Here is a 26,552-nt window from a genome sequence, read left to right on the forward strand (position 1 = left end):
TTGGTGGCCACACATTTGAAGCTTGCGAAACTTGGATGCTGTTCGCTTGAGGCGGGTTCAAAGCAGCAAGTGTTCCAAGACCCCCCTATACCATGCCGATTGGATGGTCAAGAGTTGCGCTTTCTGTCACTTTTTGTTCCATCGGCGCGTAATCCAACATATTCTCTTGTCCGTGCATTTCTTTTGGCTTTTCAGATGTCCACGATATCTCTCTTTCTTTTGGATGATTCAGAACGTAAATCCTAGAGTAGTCGAGTTTTCTTAACTTGGTAGAACTGAGTTGGAGTTCATGAGCTCACTTAAAATAGAATCACAGGTGACTGTGACAGTCTTGCTTGCAGCGGCGTGATCGATTCAATAGTGTATGCTGTTGGTACCTGAGTATAAATTTCATTCGACATTATTTATAGGTTTAGGTCTTGTGATATCGTGTAACTATGAATAACTTCAGATCCAAAGGCTTGTTATGCCATGCAATTGGAAGAGTTCGACATGCCAAGTTATTTTTGTCTTTGACCGAGAACTTGCCATAGCAAACTATCGATTTGGCAATGAGAACGTATGCTATACATATACTTATATCCATGCCATGCAATTCATATCAACATCTAAAAGACGAAAGCAGTACCTCGCCTGCTGGGCCCAGACCAATTCAGTAATCGACCCCGAAAGCAACCTCCGAACAGGTCACAAACGGCCACGCACATAACCGTAGGGCAATCCCTCAAAAGATACCCGCCGAATAACCTGGCCAGCATCTTATCGGATATCGGATAAGCATTGCATTGGAGCGCAGGAAGCTTGGCGTCTCAGGGGGAGACATCTCGATGGGACGAAACTCGCTTCCACCTCACCTTCCTCACCTTGTTTGAGAATTTAGGGCACATTTAGAGGTCTAAACGGCCACGCGGGAGAAGAAAAAACTCGAAATAAAGATGCCAGATCACAAAAAATGATCGTCATCGTGATTGAGGCCGTTTGCATGATGCTGCCCAGCATTAGAGAGGAAAACATATTTTCTTTCGTCTCAACAATAGCCGACACTATGAGAAATCACGGCACATTTTACGATAGTTCAAACACATGTGTAAAATTAAGGTTACATGCAGCTTTCTCTGTCACATCCAGCCTTTTGGTCCGTGGGGTATAATGAGATCAATATACATGATGGCTCAGGGTAGGGCTACGGTTGGGAACCAAGATATGGCTGATTTAGGCTTACCGTACGTACATATACAAGCAATACTGACAGTATTGAATAGTGAAATCATTACCCGATATATGACAGATTTGAAACGCATTTGGGCTTAACGTTTGACAAGAGAAGCTTAATCTTCATAATACTCATCCTTAAGGTTTGATGTAGACTCTGGTAGCCTCATCGAACACTCCAACATTCCCTGCTCTCTTCCTCTGAATTGCTTCTTTGAGATTCTCTGATCAATCACAGCTCTTTCTCAGACGGAAAGTACGGACAGATATGTAAAAGGTGCGGGTGGCAGATGATAAGCTTCTTGGGCGTACGTATCGTACCATGCCATCGTTCCATTTCTTGTACGATCATCTGATATATGATCAGAGCATACCCTTGCTGACCTCATCTTTCCTTTCCTCCCACAATGTCTTTCCTGAGCAAGAACAGACTGTCTTATCATTATCCCATACACCAGCACTTCGTGCGATTACTCCCACGAGAGTGTTCTCATCATTCTTCTCAAACTTCTTGTCTCCCTCATGTTGTTTCGATACTACCATTCCCCTTCCAATCATTTCCCATATCTGGATTGGCTTGTCCAAAAAGACACTTCCCATTCCATCCTTCCCCACACTCACAGTACCAAAGGCACCTCTCGGCGAACCTTCACTACCCCCCTTCCATAGACCCGCCGTAGAGATTGCTCCATTGGAAATATCCCCCGCTTCTCTAACAGTAGCCCAATATGACCCCTCTTGCAGTCCTCGAATCGTCAAATCTACCAACGTTAATGTAGGAGATACCTGCACCATCCTCACCAATCCTCGTACTTTGTCTGATACAGTAGTATCGTGTGTCTCAAGAATACAGACAGCCGCACCTATACACATCTCAGACAGGGACCTCTAAAACATCAACCATGAAAGAGAATTGAGCCCAAACCCCATTCAAACAAAACGTAAAAAAACAAAAACATACCATCACTCCCCCCCGAACCCCTCAAAATTGCATCTCGCCCCGTGTCCTCAATCGCCTTAACGATTTCCGAAGGCGCAGCTAATTTCACATCAGTAACGAATTCCTATTCTCTTGGCGGGGCAAAGTCACAAACTTACTTGTTCCTTCGATAGTAACAAGCTGATCCTTCAGATTTGCTTCAACTTTCTGTATTCCACCTAGTTTGAATAGAGATCCTTCGATGTCTTTTACACATGCTTCGCATGTCATGGGTACCGCAAATTGTGTCTATTCTCCGTTAGTGATATTTCGATTTTGGCGCGATGCACGTGATCGGAATCGAGGGGAACTACCTGGAAAGGAGTTGTGATGGCCATTTTGAAGAGTTTGTGTTTTTGAAAACTCTTGCTTAGATCTTCTGTATGTGATAGAATAATAAATAAGAGAAGATTCAATATGAATGAAGTTCAAAAATACAACATCTCCGTCAAACGTGGGGCAACAATGAATGCTTTGAAATCCAGCCTCGGAAGCCTCGCCAAAAGATCTAGCCAATCAAAATCCCATAAAGCCATTCGAGAAAAAATGTCTTGGCATCTAGAATCACGATTGACTTCAAGGCTTGAATTTGACGACGACAGCGAGGGAATCTTTTAGCTGCCAATTCTTTTCTCCCCGCGCATCGTATTTAGCATTGGTTATTGTGCCAATCATATCCCACGATGTCGCAAACAAATGGATTTGTAAGTTCTCAACCTCTTCCTTTACCACTCCCCTTCTATTATGCACAATCGAAGTTGTCAATATACATGAATAAGCCCCCAAACAAAATCACATACATAAACTAACACACTTTCAGACAAAACTAGCCTACTCCCGTACCTGGCACCACATCTCCGCCAGCACCCCGCACATCCCTCTCTCCACCCTTCGACCCCGTCCAAACGCCTCCTCACCCCCCTCCGTCACAGCCCGCATCACACCACCGCCCCTCGGGCGTCTCGCCTCTCGCATTGCACTCCTTCTCATGGGAAAACACAAGCCAATTTGGGATCCCTCTACCGATTGCGGCGACTATGTCGTTGTTACCAATTGCGCGAATCTCCACACCACCGGCAAAAAAATGTATCAGAAGAAATACTATCGTCATAATACACGACCTGGTAGTTTGAAGGAAATCAGTATGGAGGGGTTGATGGAAAAATTTGGAGGGGCAGAAGTTCTGAGGAAGGCGGTTAGTGGAATGTTGCCGAAGAATCGGTTGCGGGATGGGAGATTGGGACGTTTGAAGGCATTTGAGGGCGCGGCGCATCCGTATAAGGAAAATTTGGTTAGGTTTGAAGGAGTAAGGAGGGACTTGATGCCGGATGAAGGCTGGGCGAAGAAGAAGGTTGAAGAAGCTAAGAGTTGAGCATTTTTTGAGGAAATGAATATACAATGATTGGAATGGGAGAAGAAGGGCACTATTGAATGGGAAATAGAGTGTTGTGTATAATATGCTTGGGTGCATGGGCAATTGTATAAGGACACTATACATCAGGTAAAACACATTATGAAGCTAACACATGGCACTCTGTATATTGGGATTTATGTCGATGATTATGAATATGATTTTCATGGTCAAATTTAAGCTCGGTTTGCCTAGTGGCTACATGATGATCAAGAGCAGAGGGGCACTTATCTTTAAAAATTCAAGTGAAAAAACGTATCATACAGATATGGCATGCAAGTTTTCAGCATCCTTTTAGGCCAATTCAAATCCCAGTCATGGAACTCCAATGCTTCATCCAGATTTGAGCATTCGAATACAGTGATGCTCAAGGGCTTGAGTGTCAAAGGACTTCGTGAAGATTGACATTCATTATATATCTCAGGATAAAGAACATAAAGGGCTTGGCACAAAATAAGTCATCCTGCAAATACCGCATCATTTTCTATATTGCAGTCGATACTTTGAATTATCATGTCCTTGAATTGAATATATTATTACCACCAAATGTTCAATAGCCAACGCCCCCGATGAAATAGTTCTCCGAAGGCAACAACTGCATTTCTATCCACCAAACATGTTTAACACAATCTTGTGACTCCAGTGCGCATCCAGATCACAAATCGATTCCTTTCATTTCTACTACCATCAATCCCGAAAGTTACATCAAGATAGCGACTTTAAAGGTTTCAAGAACGTTGGCATTGGAAGCAAACGAGAAGACAGATCAACCATCGGTATATTTGGTCGAGGCAGCTAGACCATGTACCATTTTACCAACAATCCAGACATGCTTTCTGGAGATTACCTGTTGATCAAAAACAATGTCTTCTCCACCGCTCTAATTTCCTCGTCTTTTTGCTCGATCCATTTTTTCCGCGATGCGCGTAACTCCGCGAGCTTTGCCAAAAGAAACTCTTTTGGTGACAAACTGCTATCAAAGCCATCCTTGATTGCCATCAGAGCCAAAGGTGGACTCTCGTTTCCCATTTCTTCATCTTCCATTGGTTCGGCTCGAGCGCTGAGTTTCGAATCATGAGACGCAACCATGGAAGCTCGTGCATTTGCCTCGTGAGCTCGTTTCTGATGCTCTGTGAGATTGTCTTTGCGTTTGAAACCCCTGGTGTGAGCTTTGCATGTCCTCACGGGACAAAAGAATCGAGGTGCCTCGTGGGAGTGTTGATGACGTCGAAGATCTGATAGCTTTCTGAAGCCGGGGACTTTGCAATCTAGTGTTGTACATTTATGGATGCGTTGATTGTTATCCATAGATTGGCAGTGTGGGAGTCAGCCAGTTGATTGACATAAATCAAAATATAATAGCTTACATGGAAGCAGTTTGTTGCTTGCCTGTTTGGTGAGATATGCTTGTTCCGGGAAAAGACGAGTGGTCCGTTTCTGGATCTTGATTACTATCGATTCTTTTAGATGTTAGAAACTAAGCACACAAAACGCAGTGTACATATTTTGCTATCAGGATCGGAATAGCTTGTCGGTCGATGGGACTGACACACAATGAGAGGCCGTACCCTGTAGAAGGCAGCTGCTCCGTCCAGTACAATGGGTCCACAGTACTCTGCTGCGCCGAGGTATGATTCTCGCTATACTGGCAGTGATTCCAGGAGACTCTAGGCTGAAAATCGGAATGATTTCCGTCTTGTTCGAGTTCCGGAGGTGTTTGTAGCTGCTCATCAAAACTTGAGAGCGCATACGCACCATCAACCTCGCCCGGAAAGTTCCAAAGGGGGCATCTAAAGACAGGGGGCCATCAGCCCATGATCAATCCAATTCGATAATAAACGGAAGTCTGTTGTTGGTAGATGAAGGGTCCCAGGGCAATTCATCCAGGGGGTGTATTTAAATATCTTGTGTCAAAGATCTATATTCAATAATCAATTTATGGTAGTATATTTAAATATCTTATATCAAAGATCTACTTGAGATCTATATTCAATAATCTATTTAGGATGGTGTATTTAAACGTCTTATATCAAAGATCTTCCTGAGATCTGTATTTGATGATTTATAGAGTCCTGGTTATTCTGAAACTCGGCTAGATGATCCAGCCGGAATTTCAGTAATCTCATAACTCCCGAATATTTTTGTCGTCCATGATTCGTCGAGGCGTTGCCAATTAGTCTGGATATTATCCAAATTGGTATGTAGGCTGGGGTATTCGAATAAAAGAATCCTCTCTAAACTAGAAGAAAACGCCATAAAGCTACTCAAAACTTACGGCGTTATATCTTCCATCGTATTCATACTTGTACTTATGTTTCACCAGTACTTGTATTTGTAGTTTATAAATAATGATACGAAACGAAAATGACCAATGTAGATCTCAATCTGATCAAGAAATAGCTCAAGTAGAAGAACAAAAAACACGGCAAACATAGGAGAGCTTCGCACAGATATAAACCTATAACACAATATTATCTAACCTCACTTACATGCCCGGAAAAAGTAAAGCGCAATGCTTTAGACAAAACGGTGCCTCGTGGTTGGAAATGCTGCTTGTATATTTGTTGCGGCCCGATACAGCCTTGTCGTGCATACACATGTACCGTCCAGCACGCCTCATTTCAAGGTTCTGATGAGGCAGGGATATGATTGCTCAATCCTCAAGCTTCGAATGAGTTGTCTCGAGTCTGTATAGAGTTCCGGACAACGTGTACATATCTCACAACACAGAAGTAGTAGATCCACAAGAATACCTTTTATCTGGAGTACATACGAGATTGATTGTGAGGAATTCCCCTGCATCTCGGTAAGAAGACACGAGCGTTTCACCCTAATACTCACGAAATACAGTGATAACTTCGAATAGCAGAATTCTATACATTTATATCTCGATCAGTATACGGATCATGCAATTTATTCCGAACTAATACTTTTTATACACTAGTCTAGATTTCTAGTTTTTATGTTGTCGTTCTAATCCGATTTGATTTATGATTATTATTTGGATATCTCGTAATCTGATCTAAGAACTTTCCCAACAAAAAGTAGATTCTCTAGGACACCATCGCGAAGGCTGCGCTTTTTTAAAGTATCAGCTGTAGCGGTTGTTCTTTATGATTTTAAATAAGAGACCGGAGAATAAAGAGAAACACTAAATTGAAAAGAGATCAATAGAAATATAATATTGCAAAGCCCACCGAATGTATTGCCCAAAATACCCCGGACTCAGTTGTAGTGCTTCAATACAGAGTTTAGCGGCCGTCGTACTAGGCAACGCATAAGCAATTGTATACTATGGCCACGAACGAAGGCGACGATGGCCCGAGGGAGGGAATTTGGGATCTATTGGATGAGTTGGAAGAGGATGAGTTGATGAGCTACGCACAAGTTCTTGAGGGTGAGGGACTTAATGCTCCACCAATGCCAATCGACCTTGCCTGGACTTATCTATTTTTGTATCGGAAAACCGAAGCATTGTGCAATATTTGCAGACACACTTGCATTACTCGGAAACATTGCGAGATATGATTTACGACTAGATCAGCAGAAGGTTTTGGATGAAAAGGTTAGCTTTACGGCTTGATCCATTGCATTGGCACTGCTGAATGGAGACCTCAGTATGCTATCTCCTACCTCGCCGCGGAGCTCAGAAATTAATAGGCCGACTCATATGCCAATCTTTGGTAGTTATGAATTGCGCCAGCCAACCTCTGATATCCGGACATTTGATTACAAACAAAGTGTTTTACAGCGGTAGCAATTGTCTATACCTTGGGAAGCAGTTACTTGTCGAGGGCATTTTCTGAACCATCCAACATTTCAGTGAGTCCGAAGGAATTGAGGCGGTTCACAAGCCAAAGGATCCATCTCCCCAAGATCGAACCCAATTTCACCAAAGTTTCCTTCAACAATTAAGCCACTGTCTTTTCACCTTCGGACTCCAAGATATCCTGGAAATAGTCATCGTTGTCTTCATGCATCGCCAGCTAGTATCACCTTCTGAAATTTTTCGTTATCTCCAAGAATTACAAGAATGGTTTCACAGTGAACGGCCATGGCCTGCTCATATAGTGGAAGAATTATATCTTCAAAGGAAAGCAATACGTAACAGGTCTGTCAGATTCCCAGATGGCAGAGAACGTCGTATCACGGCAATGATCCAACTTCCTGGCAATGATACCGTCCAGTCTGTAATGGAAGGAGACGATCACTATGGGGTCGCAGGTTGGCTGCACAAACGCATCATGAGCTCTCAACCGATTATTTTAGGCACCTGCAAGCTGGGCAATGAGACACTAGTGGGCTTGTTTACCTGCAACGCCGACGACTTCGACGGAATCGTCACACCAACAAGCCTGTTGGAATATGAGTTCGGCGATAATCTATGGCTCCATCTAGAGCCTAACGATACCTTTTTCTGTGTACGACGAACCAATGAGATACCATCGCCACTTAGCATCAGCAAGGCGAACGAGATTTTAGGCGAGAGTTCAAATTCCGAAATATCGAACCAGGTGCTTAATGTTGAAGCAACAGGAACGCAGCTCGAAATTTACGGGGCCTGGTCGCCTAGACTTTTGCGAAATGGAATTCTGGGTGTGGGCGAGGATGGGAAGTCGTGGGAAACAAAGCCTTTAAATTCAGGTGCGTGGTTATATTCGCTGTCACATGCTCAGTACGGATAGCTAACAACCGGAAAGCTTCCAAATACTTTTGGTTATCCCAGGGGTTCGAGGACAGGGACGATGAAGGATCATGATGCCTGCTCTTTGAGAAGCCACGTTGTTTTCTTGAGCTTGAGCTTGAGCTTAAGAATATTGGATAAGTTGGAGTCATAGGAGCAGGTATCACATTCTGACCTGAACTAGGGCTGCATTCAGACGCAATTGGAGATTCCACAAGTAAACGCAAAGAAAAAGACATGGAAGGTTTTGACGGCTTCAGCGTATATAATGAGGAGTACTAATAATACTAGGATAGACTTGAAAATAATATATATACCATCCTGATCTCAAAAATTAAAATATTGCTATTCTGATTCCATCACTCCATCACTCCATCAAAACAACTCAATCTTCAAACTGTATACAATTCACCCATCCCCTATCAAATCAACATCCCTTCAAATCTCAACATCCCAATACCACATCATCCACATCACCCACAGAACCCCCACCGATCAGAAATACCTCACACATCCAAGACCTCAATCTCACCTCTCTACACATCTCCCCCCTGAATCGAGGTATCAACCAACATCCAAAACACTGCCATGTTCGATTCCTACAGTGTTAATAAATTCCACAATGAAAACAACACTGTGTTTTGTTCTGTAATTTGTGAAGAGGTATGTATGTAGATGTAGAATAGATCGATTGGATTGTCAATACATATATACATACATACATACAAGTCTGAAGTCGCAGTTGAAATTATAATGGACAGTATCCTTGAAACTTTCTCTATAGTCGCTTGAACTATCTATCCGCCTACCTGCCTACATATACATGTTTAATTATATAGGCGGGACGAATTTTAGTTGTTTGAGAATGTGTGCACTGTGTTGCTTTTATTGCACTATGGATTTAGATGTTCAATAGTTTTATTCATACTTCCTCTATATAATACAAATCTTCAAGCTAAACAATTTCAAGAAATCCCCGTTATCTCCCCTCCCTCACATAACCCCCTTTCCCATCCCTCGCTAAATCTCTCCTCCCCTGAGCTGAGCCCCCCGTACCCCACCCCACCCCACCCCTCAAATCGGCATCCTCCGCATCTCCTCCCTCGACCAATACCTCCTCATATTCTCCGCGCCCAAAGTCTCGACCTCCTGATCCAAATGCTTCCACAACACCTCTCCAAACCCATCCATCTTCTCCCCCAAAACCTTCAAATTCAACTCCGTCTCGCCATCCCTGCACTGCTTCAGATATTCCTGCATGACATCCATCCCCTTGTGGATTTCCCGATGCTGGCGCAGCAACTCGGCTGCATTTTTGCCCGCCGCGAATTCTGGCATCTTGCGCGCGAGAAGGGGGAATATGTGTTGTTCTTCGATGCCGTGATGGGCTTCGAGGTGGGAGATGAAGGAAAGTCCGGTTTGGAGAAATTGGCGCAGAGAGAGATTGCGCGGTCGTTGGTTATTGACAGTAGCGGTTTTGAGAAGTGTCCAGGTTTGTCGGAAGTGGTTGTGCTGAGGGGTAGGTTAGTGGAGAACGGAAATTGGAATGAAGAGCGAACGAGTAAACGTACAAAGTAATTCATGCGTTCAGCCATGGAATTATAGAGTTTGAAATCTGCAGCGCTCAATTTTGGGAGCGCGTCTTCTTCCCTCCCTGGATTCTCTCCCAATATTTCCGCTTGCTTACTTGCCGGCTCCCCCGCCTTATCAACCGCCTCTTTCACATCCGCACTCGACGTCGACATTTTTGCGCTTCGAGATTGCGAAAATTGAGGAAAGGGTACACGATTATGGGTATTCCACACAATGTAATTTCCCTTCACCAGCGCCGTCCAATTTCTACTTCTATTTCTCGAACCGGGACCGAAACCAATGCCGGAAGATAAAGATAAAGAAGATATAGGTGAAGATGAAGATGAATTTCGAACCGAACTAGCACACGGATAAATCGTGTTCAAAACCGGTACTACAGCTACAGCTACAGCGTGCAATTTCAAGGAAGTGAAGAGGAGCGAGGAGCGAAAAGGTAACACACGACGCATATGCATTTACAGTTCTCGCACTTCCTCAACGGATATTTATACATTATGAAAAAGAGACTTTTTTTTTAAAAAAAAACAGGGGGATATAAAATCAATTAAAAAAAAAAAAGGGTTTCGGATTTCGAGATTCTGCGTGAGCGAGTGTGGAGGGGGGGTGCGGGAGGGGTTGATTTCAAATTGCTGACCATTACTTTCAATTTTATTGCTGACCATTCTTCTTAGGCCGACAGCGCGAATCCTCCGAGCATGTGGTAATCCAATCACCAATCCAATCCGATCCAAAACAAAATTAGATGCATAGATGCGAAAGTGGAGATGGATGGAGATAAGATAAGATCTGGGGTACGATCTAGCCGAGGATTACACTTTACCATGCTATGCGATGCTGAGCCATGGTCTAGCTCGCATGTGTTCTGCGCTACACAGTGTACTTACTAACTAACACATAGGAGAATCCAAGCTAGACAAAACAAAACAAAACAAAACAAAATCCAGACCCGAATTGGCCACTTGAATATGAGGGGCTATGACGCTTGGCTTTTGTGTTATTTGGAATCGAAAGTGTGTTTACGTTTGCGTTTGCGTTTGCGATCTGATACGCACCAAGTATATAGAGGTGTATAGTGAAGCCATTCAACTGCTTCCCGGCGAGGCCTCTCGCATCTTAAGGGTATCATTAGAGTATCTGAGATACTTTAGCAACATTAAGAAATTGCTGTGTGCGTATCTGCGTTTTGGTAGTTATCCTACACACACATACACATACACATACCAGTATCCAATACAAGATGCAAAAACATATCAAAAGCGTACTGTACATACACACAAGTACAAATAATGACTCCAAATACAAGCGTCTTCTATCTCTCTCTCTCTACTCTTTCACAATACTAGACTAGTTAGTATGCCTAAATATCCAAAGCCATTCATTCACCCACCCGCTCGCTCGCTCGCTCGCTACCCACGCCTCCCATCCCCTCCCATTCCATTCCATGACGTCTAGATCTTTCAATGCCTGCGGATAGTTCCTTCCCTACCCACCTACCCCAGCCTACACACAATAATACAATAATACAACAATAACACAATAGCCAAAAAGTCCCCATCAACAGTAGTGATGCCTGCCGTATTGGTATTGTGGCGACACGCCAAAGAAGAAAAAAAGACAGGGCAGGGGCTACCTACTTTCCGATTCGTGTATAAGAAAAGGAAAGAAGAAGGTATCTTCTATCTACTTTGGATATTTCATCTTCTTTTTCTTTTTCTTTTCCTTTCACTGATAGGTGTTTAATTCGTGTTGATATCTACCTACCTACATACCGGTACTCAGTATCGCTACCCAACAAATTTTTTTGGTTTTTTTTTAGCAAGTGGTAGTAGTTTTTTTTATCTTCATTAACCTAGCCCACCTACCCACCCATCCACCTCTCCAAGTTCCCCCAAATCCCCAAGATGTCCACGTCCAGCTCCAGCTCCGCTGCCCCCTCCCCCTCCCCCACATCCACACACTTCCCCACCTCCACCACCACCACACCCCCCAGCGACCCCACCGCCGCCTACGCCACCCTCATAACCTCCCCCTCCTATCTCCCAGGCGCCATCCTCCTCGCGCACACGCTCCAAAAACACGGTTCGCAGTTCCCGCTAATCCTCATGCACGCCAACCTCCCCCCACAGTACCTCGCTCCTCTCAAGCGCGAAGCCCTCAGCTCCAACATAGTGCTGCACGCCACCCCCCTCCTAAACCTCAGCGCCAACTCCGGCGTCGCCCCCCGCTTCGCCTCCACCTGGACCAAACTGCAAGTCTTCTCGCTGTACACCTACCCCTACGAACGCATCTGTTTCCTCGACGCCGACATTCTCATTCTCGGCCCCATGGACGAACTCCTCTACAAACATCCTCTCCGCAACCCCTCCATCCCAGGAGAAGCCGGCAAACTCCTCGCCGCCAACCACGTCTGCGTTTGCAATCTCGAACACGACACCTGGGCCCCCTCATCCTGGACGCGCGAAAACTGCGCCTACATATCTCCAAGCATCAATCCTCTCGAACACATCCAAAACGTACCCTCCGGATCCTGCGGTCCGCAAACCCACACGCTTCTCAATTCCGGACTATTTATTTTCGCGCCCAGCAAGGAAACTTGGGAGGATATGTGGAAATTTATCGATGCGCATCGAACGGAGCTTTCGAGCTATCAATTTCCGGACCAGGATTTCATTACCGAGTGGTGGCGCGATCGATGGGTGAGCGTGGGCTGGAAATGGAATGCGCTGAAAACATGGCGGTATTGGCATCCGGAGATGTGGCGCGATGAGGAGGTGAGGGGGTTGCATTATATAGTTGATAAGCCGTGGATGAAACGCGTGAGTGCAGATGGGGTAGCGGGGTACAAGGGAAATGATGGGGTGACGCACGGGTGGTGGTGGGATGCTTATGGGAAGTGGGAGGAGGAACGGAAGGAAGCGGGGGAGATGGAGATTTTGAAGCTGGTGGGGGAATTGGTGGATTAGGCTAGGAGGTTATGAGTTGTGTATAGATCAGAGACTGGGGTTGAGGGGTTCGGGGTTTGTGAGTTATCAAATCTTTTTGTTTGATGTTGGTGTTGGGTCGAGCGATAGATTGAAGATTCAAAGGGGAGTTTGTGAAGCGATAGAATTTGTAGTACATACACAGCGTAATGAACACCCATGTGTCTAGACCTCAATCAGAAAATATTTCAGCGACACTGTCCAAGGCTTGATTGACTGACGAGTTAAAGGGTAGGACATTACTGCACTATCTTGTGTGGGTATGAGTGTAAATCCAATCCAGCCATTAGTCAAAGTCCAAAACACACTGGTGTTTAGTCGTTCATCATTAGACCTGTAGACACACCCCGAAGAGATCATATCACAAGTACATTTCTAGAGCCATTAAACTGAGAAAACCCGGCGTACTGCGCTCTTTTATATTCTCCCCATTGCATTTTCACCTAGCTCTCTCTCTCATCTTTAACTGTTTGAATCCATCCATCCATGCAATAACTAATAGCTTACATGAATCGAATTCTGAAGTGCAACTCTCATACTAGCAAAAGACCACGCACATCCTCCCTCCCCTAATTATTCCCGAGGATGTTTTAAAAGCATCTTCGCTAATTCATTTTCCTATCATTTCGTCCCTTCGTCCCAATTATGCCCTTCTCATCTTGTTGCAGAACTCATCACTACGTAGAAACCTATAGTCTCCGCCCTGGAGTGATATTCGTAGAAAAGCCCCGCGGTTGGGTATCATGATTCAAATTTTTCCCGATCCCTATGACAACACACGCCTATCATATAATGCGCGAAGAATAATATGAACACTAGCTTCCAAACTGCAGTTGGCATTTCTAGATTATAAGTTTAGCGTGATTCGCTGTCGCTGGTCTTCCATCATTCTACTCGTCCTACAAATTTACGATCGTGAAGCTCAGTGCCACTGGCTCTGTCCCATGAATCCTTCCTCCAATGTTCGATCTTCTAGATTTCTGATGAAATCTCGATTTCTGGTAGGTGCTTGTCCGCCCTGAGCAGCTCTGCTCCCCCTTCTTCGTGCGCTACCAGGATTTCCATCAGGAACTCCATCAGGTGGAGGTGGATAATATGCAGGACTGGGCTGCAAACGAATAGGTTGACTAGGGTCAAGATGACTAGCAACTCTTTGTATCGTCACAGGTATACCTCCCTGCTGAACTTCCATTGTCGAAGCACGTTGTCTTCCAGACCTCACAGTGGCCTGCTGATAGAGGCTTGGCTGTTGCTGTGAAGGACCAGCTCCATATTGCGCTGGAGGCATCTGTGTTGGTTGTTGCCCCATCATTCCCATTTGGTTATACCCTTGTTGCGTGGGGTATGGAGGTGGGGCTGCTTGGTGAGGTGCTTGGTGAGGAGCCTGATGAGAAGCCTGATGAGGAGCCTGATGAGGAACCTGATGGTTGGAGTTCGGAGTGTACATATTGTTATTGTTGTAAATCGGTGGGTGTTGTTGATTTTGTGGCACTTGGCCATATGAATTAACGGGGACACCTGAGTTGTATGAAGCATGAGCTGCAGACTGAGCCTGCGAATGGGCTTGAGCTTGAGCTGCCTGGGCTCGTTGCTTACTCAATGCTTCAGCCTGCTGCTGCTGTGTCGTTCCTGGAGCGGGAGATCTATTTATAGCACTTGACTTGAGATTCATTGGCGGAACGAATGGACCGGTGAACTTCTGTTGGGTGATGAACGGATGGAGCTTGGCTTGTTGTGGAGACCAGCGCTCCAAAGGATTGATATTGAGTAAACCACGGACAAAGTCGATGAAAGCAACTCTGTTGTTCATTTCTACGATAGTTGTTAGTCAAAGTTTCGCAAGTATGGGACTTTATCTTACCTCGCTCTATTTCGTTTGGCTTCATGTTCTTTCGTGGCATCGCATAAGAACGAATAATCTCTGGAAGGGTGGTAGCTTGGAAGTATTTTTTACTTGGTTGCTCCTTTGATCCATGCTCGCGAGAATACTGCTCCATAGATTTGAGATGGTATGTTCTTCTGCCATAATCATCTACATCGTGCCTCTTCTCGAAGAAATCTCCAGACTGCTTTCCCATCTCAAGCATCCAGTTTGGTGGGTTTCCCAACATCTCCACGATTCGGGAAACTTGATTGTATTCAGAGGATCCTGGGAACAGGGGAAGGCCCAAGAACAATTCAACAACAATGCAGCCCAATGACCACATGTCGATAGCTGATGAATATGGTAGGCCAAGTAAAACCTCGGGGGATCTGTAAAACCTCGACTGGATGTATGTGTATACTGTTTGACGTTCGTCACAGGCTGATCCAAAATCGATGATTTTGATGATAGGACTTTCGAGGTTCTTGAGTAAAATGTTTTCCGGCTTCAAATCGCAATGAATGAGTCGCGCTTTATTCAGCAAGCTTAAACCGTTCAAAAGTTGCTGGGCAAAAACTCGCACAAGCGTGGTGCTCAAGCCTCGGAACTGATTTTGCTTGATCAATTCATACAAATTCACACTGAGCAATTCGAAAACCAGACAGAGATGTTGACGGTGGATGAATGTATCTTTGAGCCGCAGGAGATGGTGATCATCGTTCTTATCAAGCTTGGTGTTGAGCTATAATAATAAAAAAGTCAGTGGGTGAGGAACACAGTTTCACGACAAGAACTTACCAAGTCTAGAACGGAAACCTCCATCATACTTTGGTTAAAGTACGCAGTTCTGTTCTTCACCACCTTTACAGCAACAACTTCCTGGGTTTTCAGATTTTGACACTTGACAACTTGTCCAAAGGTTCCTTGACCAAGAACATCAAGAATAAGATAGCGGTTTCTGCGGAATATGTTAGCAGGAGGATTCCTTGGAATCTAGAGTTGATATCAACCTCGAAACATACTTATGAGTAGTTTCCTCAGACCCAAGAATGTCATTCACATAAAGTATATAATCGCTATCTTCGTTATCGAACCCATCATTCTTGACACCTTTGCTTGGTTTCGTGAGCACTCTGCGAGGATTCCGCGAGGATTCGTACTTGAAGCTGGGGTTGCATATCCGATAGGTAGAGGGAAGATGGCTTGTAAGAGCTTGAAGGGGCTGTCATGGAACTATTTAGCACAAATTTGAATCATGTTGCGCATCATAATGAAGCTTACACTTATGAACCCGCCCTCTGGATTAGCCCTGCGAAACGCTGGTTGCGCATTAACCTTTGGTTGCAAATCAGAAGTAGAACGAATCTTTGTAAATTCAGGAACTGGTCCTCTTCCAGGTGGACCTTGCGCCGACTGAGGTACTGGCCGCCGAGGAGACTTTTGATCATTGCCAAACATGGCATTCAGCTGTTGGGTCGCAGAAGTTGGGTATGATTCAGTGTTAGAATTGGAAGCATATGGCTGGATGGGAGGTAATTGTTGACGATTAGGATAGTACGCGTTTGGTGAAGTATACGAGGCATTCTTCGAAGGAGATTGTCTGTTAGCAGCCCCCGGTGGTGACATGTATTGATTTGAGTTTTGCTGCTGCGTCGCGCCATACGGTGATGTTGGCGATAAAGTCTCCATTGGAGAATAACGTTGAGCGGCGGCAGATGGTTCTTGCGGCGATTGGTGAGATAACCTTTGGTTGCCTGAAAGATGTTGTTGGTGATGGGGGCGCATAGGATATTTCATATTGTATTGATCTCCAGAGTCTTGCATGGCCACATCTCCGTTTCCATCCGTCAACTGAGGAACAGCAGGAGAAGTTGCCAGAGATTGAGGATGTGATCCCAAACCTCCCTGATATTGGTCGTATGCAAAACCTGCTGGAGGTTGGGTTTGGGGGTTCCCGTTATAATCTCTAGCCATTTGGGGATGGGCTGGTGGGGGGTTTCCGTTGTACCTTCTTGAACCTGATGATTCAGAATAATTCTGCCACTGGTCCATTTTGGCGATACTGTGGAGATGCTCGAGATTTTGAGTGGGGGAATTTGGAAGGTATTGGGCACAATTGTCGCCTTTGTGAAGGAATAATTACGGACGCAGATATGATATGTCGCACAATCTTGTCGAAAGGTCTGCCGCCAGAAAGCAGACGGGAAACGCGTCGGGGGGGGGGAAACCAATTAAACCTCTGTGCAGAGGCAAAAAGAGCCTATGGAGTACCAAATGCTGCTCAATATATCATGGCGAGTGAATAAAAAGGAAGTTGGAGATAGTGGAGTGTTGTAGATAAAATTCACTGGGTTGACTGGGGGGAGGAATGATGTAGCAAGCGTCCTAGAATTAATTGATGGATTCACACACCACACAGGATAGGACCCTCGTTGCTTCGTAGTAGCCGTAGCCGGGGAATGGCGAACTAAGAAGAGTAGCGAGCCTGGGAACGGTTTTGTGAATGAGCTTGGTGTTCCTTGAAGCAAGATTCCTGGGCACCAAAACAATGAATGAATGGATGAATGGATGGATGGATGAATGGTTGAATGGATGGGCGGAATAAAGAGAATGTTTACGATGTTTACGATGTGTTGCCTGCAGATGGCATGGCATCGTCTGGCATAGCATTTCACAATTTCATCTAGATCGGAAATCACCACCAGCCCTTTGGCAGCTTTGGGTACCTGGCCATGCATATATAATTATCACTTGTCTAACTACATGTATGTACATGTGATTGGGATGTGTATAGATACACGCCGCCCATGTGGATGCCCAATGGTTTCGAAGGATGACATTGGCTTACGCACACAATCTCGCAGTTGCTAGCTAGTTCCCTCTTATACTTTGGATACGACTAACAAATAACCTTGGAACACTCTAGCTGTCGGCGAAAATCTCCAGCTTTGTGAAATCTAACCAGAGCGAGGCAGGTAGGTAGATATGTATCACTCGATCCCCCTCAGAATCTCTCTATCAGCAGCATCATAATGTGGTACCGTTGGAAAGCGTTTCGAGGAGAACGATCATATATATGTAAAAGGTCTATCATTATCATTAATGTGTCAAGCACACCAACGTCCAGTTAGAGGCGGCCCCCCTGGGCATACACCAGAACACCTCCCTAGTAGCCAAATACGAAGTCTAATCTCGAAGCAAAGTAAAAGAGATGCCAGTCGATTTTCTTGAAAGGGTGGAAGGAAGAACGGCAAAACGGACAGGATCGTCTTTGTTCTTGTGAAACTCAAGTATCGAAGTGTAAAATGGTTGCTGTAGCATATTCCAAACTCGGCCAAGGTAAAGGCAGAATAAGACTGTTCCTCTCATTCCTCGCAATGAGAGCAATGCCCTCATTGATCATCACACCCTTCTTCTTTGATTGCGATAGACAAGTCAGAAGTCACAACAGTTATGATACCGGGAATGATACCTAGATACTTGTTAGGTAGATGGGTAGACATATAGACACACACACACACACATATATATATACGGACTGCCTGCCATCAACACTCATTACTGCCTACGACTTTGGTTTCCCATCCATATATCCATATACATCCATATATCCATCTACATCCATACATGTTCATATGTGGTAAATGCTTTGCAGGAACAGCAATCCATCGATCCATCTAACCATCTAATGACGTTATCAGTTGATCGAATGCATTGAATTCTTATTGATCTGATCATTCACAGTTCAACCATCTACCCCCCCAAGTTTCAAAGATAAGTAATAAAAGTAAATTGGGCGGATGGCTTGGGGGCTCCATCGAATTTATCCCAGTCAGTCAGCCTGTATCCGGGAGCGAGCCAGCACGGCCAACACCACCAGCCATGCGAAATCGAAATCCAACGTTTGGTTCGCGGGTGACATGAATTGACCGAGCCACTTCCCGTGTGGTCTTGAATATATCTAGCATTGGAAAATGAAAACGAGCCAGAAACAGCTGGAGATCTAGATTTTCGACAAACAAGGTGTGCCTGTCTAGGCACGTGCTTGGACTGGATTATTAATCAAAGGCTGCAGATCTACGACCATACTGGTATCTATGATCCCCTCACACGTGCCGCAGTTTGCTGCCTCAGTGCCCCGACTCTAACAAGGCTAGCCTCGCGACTACCGCGTACCGACCTAGCACCTACCTAATTTTCACAAGCAATCCCTCCCTCCCTCCTCCGCCGGTGCAATGACGCATACGGTGAAGAAGCATCCGATATGAACCCTTTTTTTCTCTCTTGCCATCATTGCAAGTGATCGAATTTATTGATGGTGAAGAGAGACCGGCGAACTTCCATATCTCGTTCTTTTCACATCATAAACTGTTTGCTATTGCTATTCTTGATAATAACTCCAAGGTTTGATTTCCGTATCGTTATTAATTCACTGCACCCGGTGCCGTAGTTGCCTCTCATCATTACCTACGGCATCTACCTAGTAGTGTTCACCTTCGACCTCTGCAACCCTTTTACCCGCCCGCAAACTAATATAGACGTTCTCTTTTATATTGTCCTGGTTTCCTTTTACAACAATCTTCCCCTTCTCCTGAACCCCTCAACGTCTACCTCGTTGATGAATGTCCAAAATGAGTTCATCTACCGAACCTCACAATCATCGTGACAATTCAACGCGCATCAAATCTGAAAGCATGTCTCCACCTCGTCACAACGTTAGACTTCACCGAGAACACACTGATACTATCCAAGAAGCTGCAGCCGTTGTTGCCGACGAAGCGCTTCTCAGCGATAACGATATAGATACAAAAGACCATAGTCTTGGATCAGAGAGATTGGTATGATAAAATCATCCCCGTCCGCAAATCCTATTTCACAGTGTTCAAAGTTATCCCAGACGCTCAAAGTGCACCAGGCCCCCAAGCTTCCCCCTGTTCTAACATCTCACATAAGTATACTGACATGATCTCCAAACAGACTAGCCAGCAGCAACCTCAAGATGAAGCCAGTGCTCTAGCAGGTTTGACTGAAACGGTTCGCAATCAGGATGACCTCGAACGAGATATAACGAACCAGGCCAATCTGGTAATGATTGAGCAAGAAGACCAGCGGGATCAGAAGCGCATTGAGAAGGTTAGGAATAGCATCGAGAAACTCGAGAGCCAGAAACATACCCAAGAACGCCGTCTCAATAATCTTTCGAACAATCCATTGATGCGCCAAAGGTGCATAGGCGAAATCTCAAAAGTCGAGGCCGACATTTTTGCTCTCAAGAATGACATTACCGACATACAAAAGCGAATCGATGAAAGACATCAGCACAATGATGACCATGCCGAAGCCGATGCTGCTGGTGGAAGCCGACGAATGCCCAATGAAAGTCAGAGGGAATTTCTGATTCGCACGGGAAAAATTACTCCATTTCAACAAACTTCAGATGCAGCTACCGATCATGTTCAATCGGCACTTACTGATGCGCTAAGGGACGTAGAAGAGGGGGATGACAACGAATCAGGAAATGCTCAAACAGAGCCTAGATCACATCAGAATCTTCGTCTACCAGGGTTTGCAGATGTCGCAAATACTAAATTGAGTACCACTGAGAGTGAATTTGGTCTTCGCCCTCGAAAGAAGAGAAGGCTCGCCAACGGCGCTTTCGCAGATGTATCTCCTGCTCGTTCAATTTCAGCAGATGATGATGCTTTTACCCCTGAGCATTTAGCAGATGAAGATGAGGAATTGGACGATGAAGATGATGAAGATGATGCCTTGATGACAGCTCGTACTGCAACGAAGAAGAGATCGAAGCCGAGCAAAGCTCGAACAGACGAGACACAGAGCTTGGCCGGGATTGATGATGGAAACGAGAATATGTACCAAGCACGCCTTGCAAAATGGGTGGAGAAACGAAGTGCTGCACGACGACAGCATCTAGAAAACAATCCTCAAAATGAGGAGGATGCAGCTGCAGAAAATTCTTTGGAAAAAGAATGGTTCAAGCCATGCCCAGGACAGCCTGATCACGAATTTGAAAACGGTCTAAAGTTACCTGGTGATATTTTTCCTGCGCTCTTCGACTATCAAAAGACTGGTGTTCAATGGCTGTCGGAACTTCACAATCAACAAGTTGGAGGTATTATTGGAGATGAAATGGGTCTCGGCAAGACCATCCAGATGATATCCTTCTTAGCTGGTTTGCATTACAGTAAAAAGCTTACAAAGCCTGTTATTGTAGTTGCTCCTGCAACTGTCCTTCGACAATGGGTCAATGAGTTTCATCGATGGTGGCCAGCTTTGAGAGTTTCAATTTTGCATAGTTCTGGTACCGGCATGCTCAACGTTGGAAATGAAGACAGATTGGAAGACGATGACGATGAGATTCTTTACGGTCAAACAACCAAGAAAGCCCCGAAGTCGCAAAAGCTTGCTCAGAAAATTGTCGATCGTGTTGTCAAGCATGGCCATGTCTTGGTCACCACATATGCTGGACTTCAGACCTACAGTAATACTCTCATCAACGTTGACTGGGATTACGCTGTATTGGATGAGGGACACAAGATTCGAAACCCTAACACTGCTGTCACTATCTATTGCAAAGAACTACGGACACCCAATCGAGTGATTCTCTCGGGTACTCCCATGCAGAACGGGTTAGTAGAACTGTGGTCACTGTTTGATTTCGTCTTTCCTATGCGTTTAGGTACTTTGGTCAATTTCCGACAAGCATTCGAAGTTCCTATCAAAATTGGAGGTTACGCGAACGCCACCAATCTACAAGTTCTCACGGCTACTAAATGTGCTGAAACTTTGAAAGATGCAATCAGTCCATATCTACTTCAACGATTAAAGGTTGATGTTGCGGCAGATTTGCCAAAGAAGAGCGAGCAAGTCTTATTCTGCAAGCTTACGAGACCCCAAAGAGATGCATATGAAATGTTCCTTGCGTCCGATGATATGAAGTCAATTCTGAACCGCAGTCGACAATCACTTTATGGCATTGACATATTGCGCAAGATCTGCAACCATCCAGATCTTCTAGATAAACGATTGAAAAACAAGCCCGATTACAAATGGGGCAATGGAAACAAATCTGGAAAAATGCAAGTTGTGAAGGCACTCTTGCAGATGTGGAAGGGCTATGGACACAAAACCTTGCTCTTCAGTCAAGGTGTTCAAATGCTTGACATTCTTGAAGAATTTGTCAAGAAACTTGGCGGATTCAACTATCTTCGTATGGATGGTGGTACAGCGGTCAAGGATAGACAAACTCTCGTTGATCAATTCAACAATGACCCTGAAATGCATGTATTCCTACTCACCACTAAAGTTGGAGGTCTAGGAGTTAACCTCACTGGTGCAAATCGGGTAATCATATTTGATCCTGATTGGAATCCATCCACTGACGTACAAGCTCGAGAACGTGCATGGCGTCTTGGTCAAAAGAAGGAAGTCACCATATACAGACTTATGACTGCTGGTACTATAGAAGAGAAGATCTACCATCGACAAATTTTTAAACAGTTTCTCACAAACAAGATTCTCAAGGATCCGAAACAGCGACAGACATTTGCTATGAAAGACCTATATGACCTTTTCACTCTTGGTGACCAAGATGGTGGGATCACGGAGACTGGCGAAATGTTCAAGGGCACAGAGGTTCAATTCAAGAAGACTTCGAGTCCTTTGTCGTCTCGTAGTTTATCTGTCGACCCCGGTCAAGGTGATTCGGAGTCAGATCTTCGCAATCTCGCGGGTGTTGCTGAACTTGAGCAATTCAATGATCCTTCCGAGGAAAAAGACAAAGATAACAATGAAGAGTCCAGATTAATGGAAGGCATCTTTGCTCGTTCTGGAGTTCATAGTGCTCTCGAGCACGATCAAATCATTAATGGGAAGATGAAGGTTGCGGCAGACCGTGGCATGATTGAGCGTGAAGCCAAGAGAATCGCTGCGGAATCTGCCACAGCACTGAGACGTGCTGGAGAAGCTGCAAGAAGCATTGCACCTGGAACTGTCACTTGGACTGGAGAATATGGATCCGCCGGTAGACCGACTAATGTTCGACGAGGTGCAGGTCCAAGTTCATCAAGTGTTTTATCAGGCCTTTCAAATAGACAAGGTATCACGCAGCCTTCTAGCTCGAGTAACTCGCGCGCTGCAACTCCAAATCGCCCAGCTGGGCGTCAACGTCATGATTTTGCTAAGATGATTGTTGATTTTATCAAGAGGATGGGCGGTTCAGTTCCGAGTCAGGCGGTGGTCAACCATTTTGATCGATATTGTACTTCTGATCGAGTGACAGCTGAATTCAAGCATACTCTAACAGAAGTTGCAATATGCGAACATGGTACTAATAGTAGGATGAGGGCTAAGTGGGTTTTGAAAGATGAATTCAAATGATTGATACTACTGAACGTTTCATGGGATGTTATCAAGGCGTACAGGAAAGGGCGGGGGGATATATATGGAGGTGTAGTAGATGGGAATGGGTGAGAGATTTAACAAACTTTTGTACCATAGCATTTATATGCATGCATTTGCAATGGGCGTTGGGTGATATCCTTTGATGCTTCGGATGGGACAGCACGGCGGATTCAGTGCAATGATATCAGATACATAGGATTGTCATCATAGATGGATTAAGAATACAACAATCACTCGAATCAAGTTTCTTGCATCAATGTTGATATTAGTAATCTCTTGTCTTGGACAAACGAGGTTCATTCACATTTCAATCTCATCTCTGATGAAGCTTCAGATATCGAGTTCAAGTGAGTGAGATAACAAGTCTTTCGCACTCAAAATATCCATTTTTCTAAATATCTTATTTGTTTTCTTGTTTTTCTTCATACGCAATTCCGTTCGCTTATTCATCTCACCCATCCATTACTGCATTCCCATTCCTCTCCATCTACCGCTACCCTACTCCTTATCCTAATCCTAATCCATAAAATAAAATAAAATAAAATAAAACAACATAGTTTGTTGAATGAAATCAAGTCGAAAATTAAAATGGAGATGGAGATGAAATGGGGACAAAATCGAGACAAAATCGAGACAAAATTGAATCAAATCAAAAACTATTCCCCCTTACCCTCCTAGAAAAATGAAGAAGGAAAAAAAAGAAAGAAAAAGAGAGAAAGAAGATGTGGCAGCAGTAGCAGCAGTAGCAGCAGTAGCAGCAGTAGCAGCAGTAGCAGCAGTAGCAGCAGTAGCGATTCCCCTCTTGAGTTTTGGGTTTTGGTGATTTTGGGTCTTGAAATCCGTTGATTGGGGTTGTCGGGTTTGAGATACGCTTTTGGTTTTCGAAAGGTTTGGTGGGTTGTTGGGTTTTTTTTGTCTGTCTCTGGAGAGGGGATATGGAAAGTTGGAAAGTTGAAGAGGGGGGAGAATATCTGTTGATTTCTTCATCTTTCCCCTTTTTTTCATTCATCTATCCATCCATCCATCCATCTCAAAAAGAAACCCCCCCCCCAAAAACACAAAATCAAAACCAAACTCAAACTGGAACCCAAATCCAAGTATCTAATTAAAAGTACCAAGTTTGTAAACGGTGTTGGGTCCTTTGTCTTCGAAGGATTCGGTGGTGGTGATTTGGTTCCAGCCGCTGGGGGTGGGGAGGAGGTGGATGTTAGTTTGTTTGCTTTTTCGGGGTGGTTCTTGTTTTGTTGTTTGGGGTGAGGGGTGAGGGGTGAGGGGAAAGGGATAGGGAAGGGAAGGAGAAGGGGAAAGGGAAAGGGAAAGGGAATATTTGAGGGGGGGGTGGGAGAGGGGGATAGTAGATGAGGGAATGCAGGCGAAAGTATGTTGAGTTTATACATCATCCATCCCACAATCTCCAAATCCCCTCCTCCCCCTCCTCAGCAAAAAAAGCAAGAAAAAGAAAAACACTTACAAAAACGCATCATTCCCCTTCTCAGTATCCACAATCGTCATGACGGCAAAATCTCCACTGGGATTATATCCCCAATTTACCTGCCAGGAGCTGGGCACTGGCTTGCCGTCGACGATGCTGCTGCTACAGGCGAGAGAGGAGTAGGAGTGGGTTTGGGGCGTGGAGGAGGCGGGGGGTGTGGAGGCGGCGTCGTTGTAGAGGCAGGGGACTGGGGGTGTGTTAGAGGGGATGGGGTGAGGAAGGAGTGAGGGGAGGGGCAACGTACTGTTGACTACTGGTCCACTGCTAGGGATTACACTAATAGTGAAATTGTATGTGCAGATTGTAGCGGTACATGCTTTGCACAGGTTAGTGTATTTTTCTCGTGGTAGGAATTTCTCTTTCATTTCATCTCGTTTCCTTCACTTCACACTTCACACTCTCACACTCGTCCTCATCTCCATCCACTTACCCCCTTTCTCCTTCCACAAACAATAAAACTCAACTCAACACTCTCGTCAAAACATCCCCTAGAAAACAAAGAGAAAGAGAAAAATAAAAAAAGATATCCAAAACGAAAAGCCAAGCTTACGCCGAGTAAAACCCGATACTTTCCACTGCACATCTGGGATTGAACTTGAGGAAGTAGCAGCGCGCGGGACGGACATCGAGAAAGCTGATGTTGCGAATGCGGCGACGAGGAGGAGGTTGTTGAACATTTTTGCTCTGGTTGTTTTGTTTTGTGTTGGAGGAGGTGGGTTTAGTTATTAATGGAATTGGAGACACGACTGAGAGATGAAGAAGTGAAGATTCAGATAGAGGAGGAATGCTTTCATGCTTTATATAAGTGTCGAGTTCCATCATACATCCATATCCAAACACGATATCCATAGACGAAACCCCATCTACTCATCTACCCAACAAACCGATCATCAGACACACACCTCGTATCTCCTGTGTCCTATATCTGTACCCCCCAATAAACATCCCACCAGTACAATCATCAACAAGATTGTACATCACCTCACATCGCACCTCTCCGATCTTCTCCTACCACAACACTACAATGACCTCACGAATGCAACCTCTGCGAAGCTCGCCCCGCACGAGAGATTCTATGATTACGTTTCGATACGAGGTGCGCATGTAACCTTTCTCATCTCATGCGCGCGTTTGGGATCTCGTCACGATATGTGAATTTATCCGCATGCGTTCTTGGATTGGATGGCTTGATTCGATGCTTTTCGATTCGATTGGTTGGTTGGTGACTTACTGAAGATGTTTATACTTTGTAGGTACGGATCGACATGCATAAAATACATATGCGTCTACCACCTCCCCACCAAACCTCCTCATAAAATACAACAACACACCACACCACACCACACCTACACAGCTTCTCATCCGTAGCCAACCTCATCCAATATCTGCACCACCGGGTTCTCCGCAATTCTCCACAAATCCCAGCACCGTACTTACATCCCCCCTCCGTCACACCCATCGTACCTTTCTCGTACCTCCCTCTCACTAATCACCAACGGCCAGATATATATATATATATATGCATGTTTCAGTCCTTTGATCACTGTGTGCAACACCGGTGTATCATACCCGAAGACCGCATTGTGTGAGGTGAGATCTGGGGTAGGTGTTCATCAGTGGTTATACACAGTGACAAGACACTGGGATGATTGATTTTGGAGATGCTTTTGAGAATCTTCATTTAAAGAGGTTGAAGGACAAAGTAATGAGGTATTTTGGATCGAATAATGAGATCGTAGATCAGTTGAAAGCTGGATTGATTAGGAAATTAGAAAAGTTTGGACAGCGTCCCGTCAATTGGTAGTCTCGAGTGCACATGTAACATGAATTTTGGCGAAATGAAATGAAATGAAATGAGGTGTGCAAACTAAATCGCCAAATCTAAAACTCGAAAGCTTCTATTGTTGGTAAC

General features: G+C 44.7%; 9 protein-coding genes across 12 annotated transcripts; 4 read left to right on the top strand and 5 right to left on the bottom strand.

The window, feature by feature from the left end:
* Nucleotides 1–1,255: 1,255 nt before the first annotated feature.
* On the bottom strand, nucleotides 1,256–2,621 carry Bcccs1. Its single transcript, XM_001555447.2, has 4 exons — nucleotides 2,506–2,621; nucleotides 2,311–2,440; nucleotides 2,174–2,251; nucleotides 1,256–2,075 (listed from the first exon to the last, which is right to left on the bottom strand). The coding sequence occupies exons 1-4, from the start codon at nucleotides 2,527–2,529 to the stop codon at nucleotides 1,576–1,578; spliced, it is 732 nt and encodes a 243-aa protein (XP_001555497.1). The 5' UTR covers nucleotides 2,530–2,621; the 3' UTR covers nucleotides 1,256–1,575.
* Nucleotides 2,622–2,771: 150 nt separating this feature from the next.
* On the top strand, nucleotides 2,772–3,718 carry Bcmrpl23. Its single transcript, XM_001555448.2, has 2 exons — nucleotides 2,772–2,895; nucleotides 3,012–3,718. Exons 1-2 carry the CDS (start codon nucleotides 2,875–2,877, stop codon nucleotides 3,561–3,563), a joined length of 573 nt encoding a protein of 190 aa, XP_001555498.1. The 5' UTR covers nucleotides 2,772–2,874; the 3' UTR covers nucleotides 3,564–3,718.
* A 667-nt stretch (nucleotides 3,719–4,385) lies between these two features.
* BCIN_03g06870 (hypothetical protein) lies at nucleotides 4,386–5,487 on the bottom strand. Its single transcript, XM_024692101.1, has one exon. The coding sequence runs from the start codon at nucleotides 4,908–4,910 to the stop codon at nucleotides 4,446–4,448; it is 465 nt and encodes a 154-aa protein (XP_024547875.1). The 5' UTR covers nucleotides 4,911–5,487; the 3' UTR covers nucleotides 4,386–4,445.
* A 2,050-nt stretch (nucleotides 5,488–7,537) lies between these two features.
* Nucleotides 7,538–8,605, top strand: BCIN_03g06880 (hypothetical protein). Its single transcript, XM_024692102.1, has 2 exons — nucleotides 7,538–8,246; nucleotides 8,303–8,605. The coding sequence occupies exons 1-2, from the start codon at nucleotides 7,577–7,579 to the stop codon at nucleotides 8,359–8,361; spliced, it is 729 nt and encodes a 242-aa protein (XP_024547876.1). The 5' UTR covers nucleotides 7,538–7,576; the 3' UTR covers nucleotides 8,362–8,605.
* A 549-nt stretch (nucleotides 8,606–9,154) lies between these two features.
* BCIN_03g06890 (hypothetical protein) lies at nucleotides 9,155–10,461 on the bottom strand. Of its 2 annotated transcripts, XM_024692104.1 has the most exons (3): nucleotides 9,858–10,461; nucleotides 9,401–9,798; nucleotides 9,155–9,314 (listed from the first exon to the last, which is right to left on the bottom strand). In XM_024692104.1, the coding sequence occupies exons 1-3, from the start codon at nucleotides 10,332–10,334 to the stop codon at nucleotides 9,266–9,268; spliced, it is 924 nt and encodes a 307-aa protein (XP_024547878.1). In that variant the 5' UTR covers nucleotides 10,335–10,461; the 3' UTR covers nucleotides 9,155–9,265. The 2 variants fall into 2 exon arrangements, with proteins under 2 accessions (XP_024547878.1, XP_024547877.1); XM_024692103.1 differs by having other exon boundaries at nucleotides 9,155–9,798.
* A 1,105-nt stretch (nucleotides 10,462–11,566) lies between these two features.
* Nucleotides 11,567–13,064, top strand: BCIN_03g06900 (hypothetical protein). The gene has a single exon (XM_024692105.1). The coding sequence runs from the start codon at nucleotides 11,781–11,783 to the stop codon at nucleotides 12,840–12,842; it is 1,062 nt and encodes a 353-aa protein (XP_024547879.1). The 5' UTR covers nucleotides 11,567–11,780; the 3' UTR covers nucleotides 12,843–13,064.
* A 13-nt stretch (nucleotides 13,065–13,077) lies between these two features.
* Bcyak1 lies at nucleotides 13,078–17,456 on the bottom strand. Of its 2 annotated transcripts, none has more exons than XM_001555453.2 (5): nucleotides 16,006–17,456; nucleotides 15,747–15,946; nucleotides 15,523–15,682; nucleotides 14,722–15,466; nucleotides 13,078–14,672 (listed from the first exon to the last, which is right to left on the bottom strand). In XM_001555453.2, exons 1-5 carry the CDS (start codon nucleotides 16,774–16,776, stop codon nucleotides 13,783–13,785), a joined length of 2,766 nt encoding a protein of 921 aa, XP_001555503.2. In that variant the 5' UTR covers nucleotides 16,777–17,456; the 3' UTR covers nucleotides 13,078–13,782. The 2 variants fall into 2 exon arrangements, with proteins under 2 accessions (XP_001555503.2, XP_024547880.1); XM_024692106.1 differs by having other exon boundaries at nucleotides 15,735–15,946; nucleotides 16,006–17,266.
* A 1,497-nt stretch (nucleotides 17,457–18,953) lies between these two features.
* Nucleotides 18,954–23,390, top strand: Bcrad26. The gene is made up of 2 exons (XM_024692107.1): nucleotides 18,954–19,562; nucleotides 19,702–23,390. Exons 1-2 carry the CDS (start codon nucleotides 19,347–19,349, stop codon nucleotides 23,122–23,124), a joined length of 3,639 nt encoding a protein of 1,212 aa, XP_024547881.1. The 5' UTR covers nucleotides 18,954–19,346; the 3' UTR covers nucleotides 23,125–23,390.
* A 106-nt stretch (nucleotides 23,391–23,496) lies between these two features.
* BCIN_03g06930 (hypothetical protein) lies at nucleotides 23,497–25,543 on the bottom strand. Of its 2 annotated transcripts, none has more exons than XM_024692108.1 (4): nucleotides 25,191–25,543; nucleotides 24,885–24,956; nucleotides 24,620–24,827; nucleotides 23,497–24,331 (listed from the first exon to the last, which is right to left on the bottom strand). In XM_024692108.1, the coding sequence occupies exons 1-4, from the start codon at nucleotides 25,315–25,317 to the stop codon at nucleotides 24,250–24,252; spliced, it is 489 nt and encodes a 162-aa protein (XP_024547883.1). In that variant the 5' UTR covers nucleotides 25,318–25,543; the 3' UTR covers nucleotides 23,497–24,249. The 2 variants fall into 2 exon arrangements, with proteins under 2 accessions (XP_024547883.1, XP_024547882.1); XM_024692109.1 differs by having other exon boundaries at nucleotides 25,071–25,543.
* Nucleotides 25,544–26,552: the final 1,009 nt, after the last annotated feature.

The sequence above is a fragment of the Botrytis cinerea genome, chromosome 3 (assembly GCF_000143535.2).
Source record: "Botrytis cinerea B05.10 chromosome 3, complete sequence".
Classification (NCBI taxonomy): domain Eukaryota; kingdom Fungi; phylum Ascomycota; class Leotiomycetes; order Helotiales; family Sclerotiniaceae; genus Botrytis; species Botrytis cinerea.